This window comes from Monoraphidium neglectum, assembly GCF_000611645.1.
Source record: "Monoraphidium neglectum strain SAG 48.87 unplaced genomic scaffold scaffold02134, whole genome shotgun sequence".
NCBI lineage: Eukaryota > Viridiplantae > Chlorophyta > Chlorophyceae > Sphaeropleales > Selenastraceae > Monoraphidium > Monoraphidium neglectum.
The window spans coordinates 2,771-10,891 of NW_014011494.1; the positions used below are offsets into that span (position 1 = coordinate 2,771).

The 8,121-nt window shown below is 66.1% G+C and overlaps 2 protein-coding genes across 2 annotated transcripts in view; both read right to left on the reverse strand.

Moving 5' to 3' along the window:
- Positions 1–2,087, reverse strand: part of MNEG_9978 (Ribonuclease Z) — a gene marked incomplete at both ends in the record, with an annotated part of 3,927 nt that extends 1,840 nt beyond the window's left edge. The window contains 2 exons of the mRNA XM_014041549.1: positions 212–371; positions 922–2,087. Coding sequence (XP_013897003.1) covers positions 212–371; positions 922–2,087 — 1,326 coding nt within the window. The remainder of the gene's footprint in view (positions 1–211; positions 372–921) is intronic.
- Positions 2,088–4,995: 2,908 nt separating this feature from the next.
- On the reverse strand, positions 4,996–6,720 carry MNEG_9979 (photosystem II PsbY protein; the record flags this gene model as incomplete). The annotated part of the gene is made up of 4 exons (XM_014041550.1): positions 4,996–5,134; positions 5,378–5,626; positions 5,948–6,300; positions 6,598–6,720. The coding sequence occupies 4 exons, from the start codon at positions 6,718–6,720 to the stop codon at positions 4,996–4,998; spliced, it is 864 nt and encodes a 287-aa protein (XP_013897004.1).
- Positions 6,721–8,121: the final 1,401 nt, after the last annotated feature.

Here is an 8,121-nt window from a genome sequence, read left to right on the forward strand (position 1 = left end):
GTGGGTGGGCGGGCGATGACGTCACACGTCAGATTTTGAGGATTGGGGGTTGCGGGGGCCGAGCATCGAATGGGGGATGTAGGAGGGAGACAAAGAGGGACGGTAGGGGTTTTACAATGGCCAAGAGGTGGATGCGAACACACACACACACAGACACACAGCATGAGCAGGCTCCCGCGACCGTGTGCTCGTGCGCCGCGCGTGCGCTCACATAGCTGCGCTGCACCCCCTGCGCCACCAGGTGGCCTATGCCTGTGCCGCGCAGCCGCTCCGCCAGCTCAGGCGGCGCCTCGCTGCGGACGGGCTCGGGCGCCTGGCGAGACAGCAGCACCGTGCCCTGGTCGTTCAAAGCCACGGGGCCATGGGCGTCCCTGGGGGGTAGGGTAATGCGGGGGCGTGGCGGCGGCAGGTGGAGTGGTGTGTGTGTGTGTGTGTGTGTGTGTGTGTGTGTGTGCGTTTGTGTGTCCGTGTGTGTGGAAGGGGGTTGTTGATGCAAAGTTCTTTGGATTTGAGCGCCACCCGACGCGTGTGGGGGGCGGGGTTTTAGAGGGGGAATGGACGGGTTGAGGGGTAGGCGGCAAGGCGTTGACACGGCCGAGGGTGTTCGGAAGGAGGGGAGGGCGTGTGCAGCTGGAGCAAAGTATTTGAGTTGTTCTGTTTACTCCCTGCTGTTGCAATTGCAACTGAGGGCCCGCATTAGGGGTAAAGGTCGTGCAGAAGCCCTGCGGCCACAGCCGCTGGGCCCAGGCGGCCAACAATTCAAAAACTGTGCAGGGCGCCCCCGCGCCCGCGCCGCGGTCGCGCCCACGTGCGCGCGCCGCACGCGCGCACATCCGATGTGCAGGCGACCCCTATGCAAAACCCAGCTCCTCCACTGCGCCCCTGCACCCATGGAATGTGCCACGACGCGACCCCCCTCACCTCTCGTCCTCCACCCACTCAGTGATGTGCAGCGGCAGCGCCAGCTCGTGCTGCAGCCCCGTCAGCACCATCTGCGCCCGCAGCAGCTCGCTCACGCCCGGCGGCCCGTACACACGCACGCCGCCCGTCGGGCGCCCCGCGTCCGCGCGGCGCCGGCGGCGCTCGCTCACTGCCGTGATCATGCTGGAGAGGCCGAAGCAGTGGTCTCCATGCAGATGAGTGACCAAGATGGCCTCTACAAACGCGGGCTCTATGCCCGTCTTGCGCAGCTGCACGAGGGAGCCCTCGCCGCAGTCGACCATGAAGATGGCCTTGGCTGTCCTGACCAGGGTGCAGCTGATGTTGCGGTCTTTGGTCGGCGTTCCCGATGAAGTTCCCAGCCACGTGACCGAGAGGGCGGTCGGCAGCTGCCACCGCTGGCTCGGGCCGAAGCCGTAGTAATAGGGGAAGTTGGCGCCCATCGCGCCCGGCGCGACGGGCGGCGGCAGGGGCAGCGGCGGCGCGGGCGGCGCCCAGGCGTCGGCGCCGCGCAGTGGGCCGCGGTGCTGCTGCTGCCCGCGGCCGCCGGGCGCGCCGTCACGCCCCTGCTGCCAGCGTTGCTGCTGGCCCCGTCCCGCACCGCTGCGGCCGCCGCCAAAGCGGCCGCCGTCGAAGCGGCCGCCATCGAAGCGGCCGCCGGCACGCCCTCCGTCAAACTGCCGCCGCTCTCGCTGCCGCCCGTCCGGCTGCCAGCGGCCGCCCTCATCGTCACCAGAGTGCTGCTGCTCCTGGCGCCAGCCAGACCGTTCGCTGCCACCCCGGCCGTCGCCCTGCTGCCGGTCCCCTCCCTCCTGCTCCTCGCCCTCCCAATGCTCTTGCTGCCTCTGCCGCGTGTAGCCCCTGGATCCCTCCTGCTGCCGCCACCCCTCCTGCTCCTGCCCCGGCCCAGGCCGGCCGCGGCCGCGGCCGCGCCCGAGCCCTGCGCCGCGCCGCGCGCCGTCATGGTGCTGGCGGCTGTAGTGCTCTGCGCCATTTTGCTGTGGCTGCTCTGCTTTGAGGCGCCTGCGTGGCAACGGGGCTGCGTCCGCCGGCGGCGCAGCGCTTGCACGGCAGCGCGGCGCCCGACGGCAGCAGTTCGCGGGGCATGGGGGCCACGGCAGCACGCCGGGTTGAGCCACATATGACATGCTACCTGCAGCGGGCGAGAAGCGCAAATGTAGCAGCAGCAGCGGCGGCCGCGCAGAATCGCATGTCAGCCGGTGCGCTCAGAGGATGCCGCCGCAGCACGCGCATGTGCACGCAGCAGTATTGGTAAAAGTTACACCTCAAATGGCGCAGGGCTGCGGCCACTCACCCTGCCTGATGGCCGTGGGGTGCCGCGTCAAGCTTTGCATGCTGACAATACCGGTATGTTGAGCGTACTTGCAGTGCTTGTCATTTGGTATCGTGCATTGCTGTATATGACTTACAGCATTGCCTCCTCATCAAAGGCGACAAGACACGCGACAAAAAGCCGAGCGGTTCGGATAGCACACTATGCTGCTGCGCCCCTCTCATGCATCTTGTGTGCGTATCAAGCATGTAGATCCCGCCTATTTCACCCCGTAGTACCAGCCCGCCCTGCAACGCCGCAGACAACGCCGCCTCGGGTCTCAGGCGGCCGCACCTGGAGGGGTGCCAGGCTCCATGTGCTTACCAACACACACGCGCACACCTCTGTTGAAGAGGAGTATGTATGCGCCATAAGCTGCGGCGCCATGTCAGTAGATCGTTCAAAGCACCCTAACGTCGGCCAAGCCGTGGCAGAGGGTGAGGCCGCGCAGTTTGCCTCACCAAGCCGCCGATCTTCATTCGCAAAGTACATGCAGCGAGGGCGGCCTCGGCGGCGTGCGCCTGAGCTTTTGTCGACAGATTTGCCAATTCTAGGCGCCGGCGGTCAGCGCACAGCTGTCTATGTTCCCCAGGCAGCTGGCGATCGTGGCGGGCGGCTGGCTGAGGTTGTTGTGCGCAAACCAAGGCTGGCACGGCGCTGCCGAAGTTGGGCGTCATGTGGGTGCTGAAGAAGGGGAGCTGATCCCGCATTACGGGCACAAAAGGTCATCTATTGCCTGGGCTTCAGTGCCATGCGCCTGTGCCAAACCCTCGCATGCGCATTGATTCAAAGGGCTCAGAATGGCACATACCATGCACTTCGGCCGGCGCACGCATGCATGACCAAGACCGTTTGGCCGTCTCGCAGGCCCTGAGGGTGCCGTAGCTGATGCCCGAGCGGGGACCAGCAGCGCTGCGGGCGAGCGCACGCGCAGGCGCCGGCGGCACTCGCGTCCGCGCGCCAGCTCGTTGGGTTGCCACCATGGCGTCGGACGCGCCGCAGGGCCGGGGGGCAGCATCACGCGCTGGTTGCCGGCCGGACACGCATGCCAGTTGCTGTGGAATATCTGCGGCCCATGCGCTGCGGGTGCGTGCTTGCATGCGCCCCATGCCGCCGTCAACCGCAGCTTCTCCGGGAGCCCAGGCCGATGAGTGCCCGGGAAGCACCCTGGCACGCACCATGCATGGCGCCCCATGCGGCGCGTGCCGCAGCTGGACGTGATGGATCGACTTGATGGATGGGGGGCAGCAGCAGCAGCAACGGCAAAATGTCCTGCCGACCCTTGGAGCTGCACTGCGATACATGTACATGCACACGCGGAGGCACCAGATAGAGTCACGTTTGCAGGGTCAAAGCAAGGGAACAGTATGGGCGAGGAGAGAAACAGCCAGCGAGAACGTCCCAGGGTGCTTTGAACGCCCTGCCGGTGGGAGGAATGGGGAGAAGCCCCGAGGTGGCGTGTCCCTAGGGTTCAGACCGCTCCGCTTAGCGGGCGCGGCCCTCCCCCCAGAGCGTGAGCGTTGTCCTGCGCTGTTTGTCCCGCAGAGCGGACAGCAGCAGGGGGAGGCCGGCCGCCGGCCCGTTTGGCGACCGACACTCCCCGCCCACCACGCCTGGCCCGCCTGGTAGAGCCCCTCGGCGGCGCCCCTGGACCCGGGCACAGAGTGACCGAGCCAGCAGCGCGCGCGCGAGTGCAGCGGTGCATCGCCTCGGAGCGTCGGCCTTGTAGGAGTGAGTGGTCGAGGTCATGTGTGATATAGTGATCGGATATATGAACGAATGAACGATCGACGCGGGGTGTGGGCTATTTGAAGGCTCCTGAACGCGAATACGGGGAGGTGGCCTTCGCGAAGTTGCCTTGCTGTTACCGGTACGAAGGTCGAGTGGAAGGAGGGTCTCATGGGCCTGCTGTGACCGCAAGGCTGGTATGATTCGTCTAGACTGACCTCGGACATCCTTCTTGCACCTCATTTGGGGGTTGGACCGGGGTTTGACTGCCTCTTTGACTGTGGTGCGCAGCAACGCGCTGCGCGCGCAGCGGCGCCAGCAGCAACAGCAGCAGCAGCAGCAGCAGCAGCAGCAGCAGCAGCAGCAGCAGCAGCAGCAGCAGCAGCGACGGGGTTGCAGCAGCAGCAGCAGCAGCAGCAGCAGCAGCTGTGAACCTGCTGGCAAGCACTGCGCACTCGAGTTGTGCCGCGCCAGCTGGCCCGCATACACCAAGCTAAGCAAGGCATTGCTGTTGTGCTTTGGCTCCTGCTAGCGAGCCCAGCTGCATGCACTGTGGCTTCCTGTGCGCCCGCTTGCAAGTGGTCATCGGAACCCACAGCAGTCCTCGCATGCTGTTGCTGCCCCAGCTCCTCTCTTCACCTCACCACAGGGATCCAGGTGTGGTGCCTGACCGACCCCCGTCATCGTCCGCCGCTCCCCAGATCCCCATCGTCTCAATCATATCTGCAGCCGACCGCTGCGACATTCTGTATGTGCATCCTGCGCGCTCAGATCCATTGTTACCAACCACCCAAAAAAAGCGCGACCCCCGGTCGCCGCCGCTCCGAAAGGCTCGCGCCGCTCCACTCGAAGCGCCGGCGCCTCGCGCGCGGCGCAGGCCTGCCTACTCGTTTACACACACCCTCGTAGCGCGGGGCAAGGGGCTCGCAGGCCCCTCGAAAAAAACCCAGAGCCCTGCGGGGGCCGGAAGCCGGCCACCTGGCCGCCGCTGGCGCTCAGCGGCGCTTCTTGGTGGGAGCGACGGGCGCGGCGTTGTTCTCGCTCATGCGGGCGAGCTGGTTGTTCAGCGGGCCCAGGATGTTGAACGCGACCCACCCGACGGCCGGCAGGAACAGCAGCGCGATGATGCCGATCCTGTTTGGGACGGGGAGCGCGCCGCGATCGCGACAAGGTGGCGTCAGCGGCGCTCTGGCGTGGCAGCGGCAGAGCCCTGTGATGCGCAGCGATGGCATGCCCCCTCCCGTCCACACTGCAGCTTGCACTGCGTTGCTGCGGCGGCATGCTGGCCCCGGCTGGCAGCCTCCCCTGTCCGCCGGCGGCGCCGCCCCTGCAAAAACGAGCATCAGCGGATGGCAAGGCGCCCGCCCTTGATCACACCTGTTGTCCGAGGCGGCGAGCTGCGCAACCTCAGTGGCAGCCTCCGCCTGCTGCGCGGCGGCCAGCGACAGCGCGGCGCCCAGGCCGACGGCGCCCGCGAAGCCGCGCTTCTTCTTGCCGGGCTTCGCCTTGGGGGCGGGCGCGGCGTTGGCCTCGCTCATGCGCGACAGCTGGTTGGTGAGCGGGCCGAGGATGTTGAACGCCACCCAGCCGACGGCGGGCAGGAACAGCAGCGCGATGATGCCGATCCTGTCGCGGGGGATGGGGTCGGGGTTGCAGGTCTCGGCCCTCGGCCCTCGGCCCGCCTCGTGTGCTTGGCCGGCGCCGCCACGCTGATGCATGGGCAGCCGCGCACAAGTCTGACCCGCACGGCTCGGCCACGGCTCTTGGTGAGGTCGCATGGGAGCGACGCCCGTTTCGGCTGCCGCAGTGCCCAGTGCGCGCCCGCTGTGCGCTACCCCGGAGGCGGGGCTGGCTGTAGGGCGCCGACGCCCGCTGTCCAGCCGCACCACCTTCTAGATCAAGTGCGCCTTGACCGAAGACGGGCTTCCAGTGCCGTCGCGCGCTCACCTGTTGTCCGTGGCGGCGAGCTGCGCCACCTCGGAGGCGGCCTCCGCCTGCTGCGCGGCGGCCAGCGACAGCGCGGCGCCCAGGCCGACGGCGCCGGCGACGCCGCGGCGCTTGGCGGCCTTCGCCTTGGGGGCGGGCGCGGCGTTGTTCTCGCTCATGCGGGCGAGCTGGTTGTTCAGCGGGCCGAGCATGTTGAAGCCCACCCAGCCGATGGCCGGCACGAACAGCAGCGCGATGGTCGCCAGGCGCGCGTCGCTGGTGGCGGCGAGCTGCGCCAGCTCGGTCGCGGCCTGCGCGTTGCCGGCGGCCAGCAGCGCGCCGGCGGCGGCGGGCAGCGCCAGGAGCTTGGAGATCTGGGATGGTGGCGGCGCAAGGAGGGGCCGGGGGCGCGGATCGGCGCGTGCGTGCAGGGGGTGCGTCTTGTCACGGCCATGGGGTGATGAGGTCCTCAGCAGCCCAGGTGCGGGCGGGCACGAGACGCTTCCGGGAGGCCGCGCGCCCCAATTCGAGCCGCCGCAGCCTGACACATCTGTTCAAGTCCTTGCTCGAGCCGCCCGGATGTGAGTTGGGGAGCAGCGCTTGCCCACAGTCGATTCGCCGCAGCGCTGCGCCGCCCTGATACGAGCTTCCGCAATTGCAGGCCTGTTCACCTGCTCATTGGTGCTGGCAGAGGCCTGCACCCGCACGCTACGACGCACGGAAGGCAGCTTAGGCACAGCGCGGGGCGCGGAGAGGCGAGTCCCGGCCAGGGAGCGCTGCACCGCGAGAGCCATCTCTGAGATCCTTGGCGCTGTCTGCGGGATCCGCCTGAGACGCGTGCTAGAAGTCTTAAGCAATATCTGGGGTCGTCTTAGACAGCGCGATGGGCCAATGTTTGTTCCGACGGAATGAGCAGGGGTGCCGTAGCAGCAGCACCTGCGTGCAGACACCCCTGGGTTTCGTCTTTGTTGCGAAATCGACTTCAGCCAGGTAAAAATTCTTGTTATCAGCGCCACTTTGCGATCACGGATCCAGTTGCTTGACCCCACTGGGGCCCCTTTGATGGAGCGGCTGATGTGTCCTTGCCGCCAACAAGGCAGAGCAATGACGCAGTGTCGCGTTCCAGCCAGCAGGCGTACACTGATAGCAGTACAACGTCAATTTCTAGAGCATAAAGCGCCACCGCTCAGGCGAGCTGTGCTGGCGCGAACGGCGACCGTGGTTCAAGGGCACAAACCCCACCAGCAGCACGGTGGCTTTGATCAACGCGGTTTGCGTCAAGAGCCCGCGATCAGACATCACCTTGGCAGTGTGCTGCGTCATACCCTGCCAGACGCCGCGGTTTGGCGCTGGTGGCTAGCTGGCCATTACAATTTCGTCATGAGCCTTCGCGTTGACTGTGTGTTTTGCAGGCGTTGACGGGTCGCCGCAACACGTACAAGGTACACACTCCCACGGCGGCTCTTGGAAACACCTACCAAATTTACAGTTAAAGAGTCCCCAGGGTGGTTCATCGGAAGCTGCTTCGAATGGTTCAGCAGTGTCTTGGGTCCTGCACTTGTGTCGTTTGACCGTCGGTGTTGGCCTGCTGTTGAGCTGGCTGGTGCGCCGAGGAAGGCAGATGAAATGATTAGCATCGCATTGCAGCAGATAATGGGCATGCTGGGGCCATATGGTGGATGAGCTGGCTGCATGCAAGCAGTAGCGGCATTGCCGCCTCATCGTCGACCCCGCCTCATCAGTCGGTTCTGTGTTTGAATCGCCATAGTATACAAAATCAAAGCATGTACCGCTGACAGCCACTCCACAACAAGTTATGAACGGCTAGCATTGATCTGGAGATCCGAAGGCGTCGGTAGTACCTCCTGATATGGCGCAGCACGCAAACCCAGGAGACGGGCCGGGATTTTCCGACCACTATAAGCGGCTGCAGAACATTGAGAAGGTGCCTGGTCTGCTATGTGCGGCGAGGCGCGATGCGGCGCGCCGCCTCTGTGCAATGTTTGCTTGGGCCGTGCTTTGGCAGGGGTGCGGACATCGGAAGCTGCCAATCACCACTGGTTTGAGCTTCCTGGCATAGCGCCGCAGGCAGACATCTGCGCGCCAAAAGCTGCGACGGGGTCAACGGCGTCCAATCGTGCCAGGCACCATCTGCCTCGCCGGCTGCCCCTCCCCGTCCCCTACCCCCCAACCCC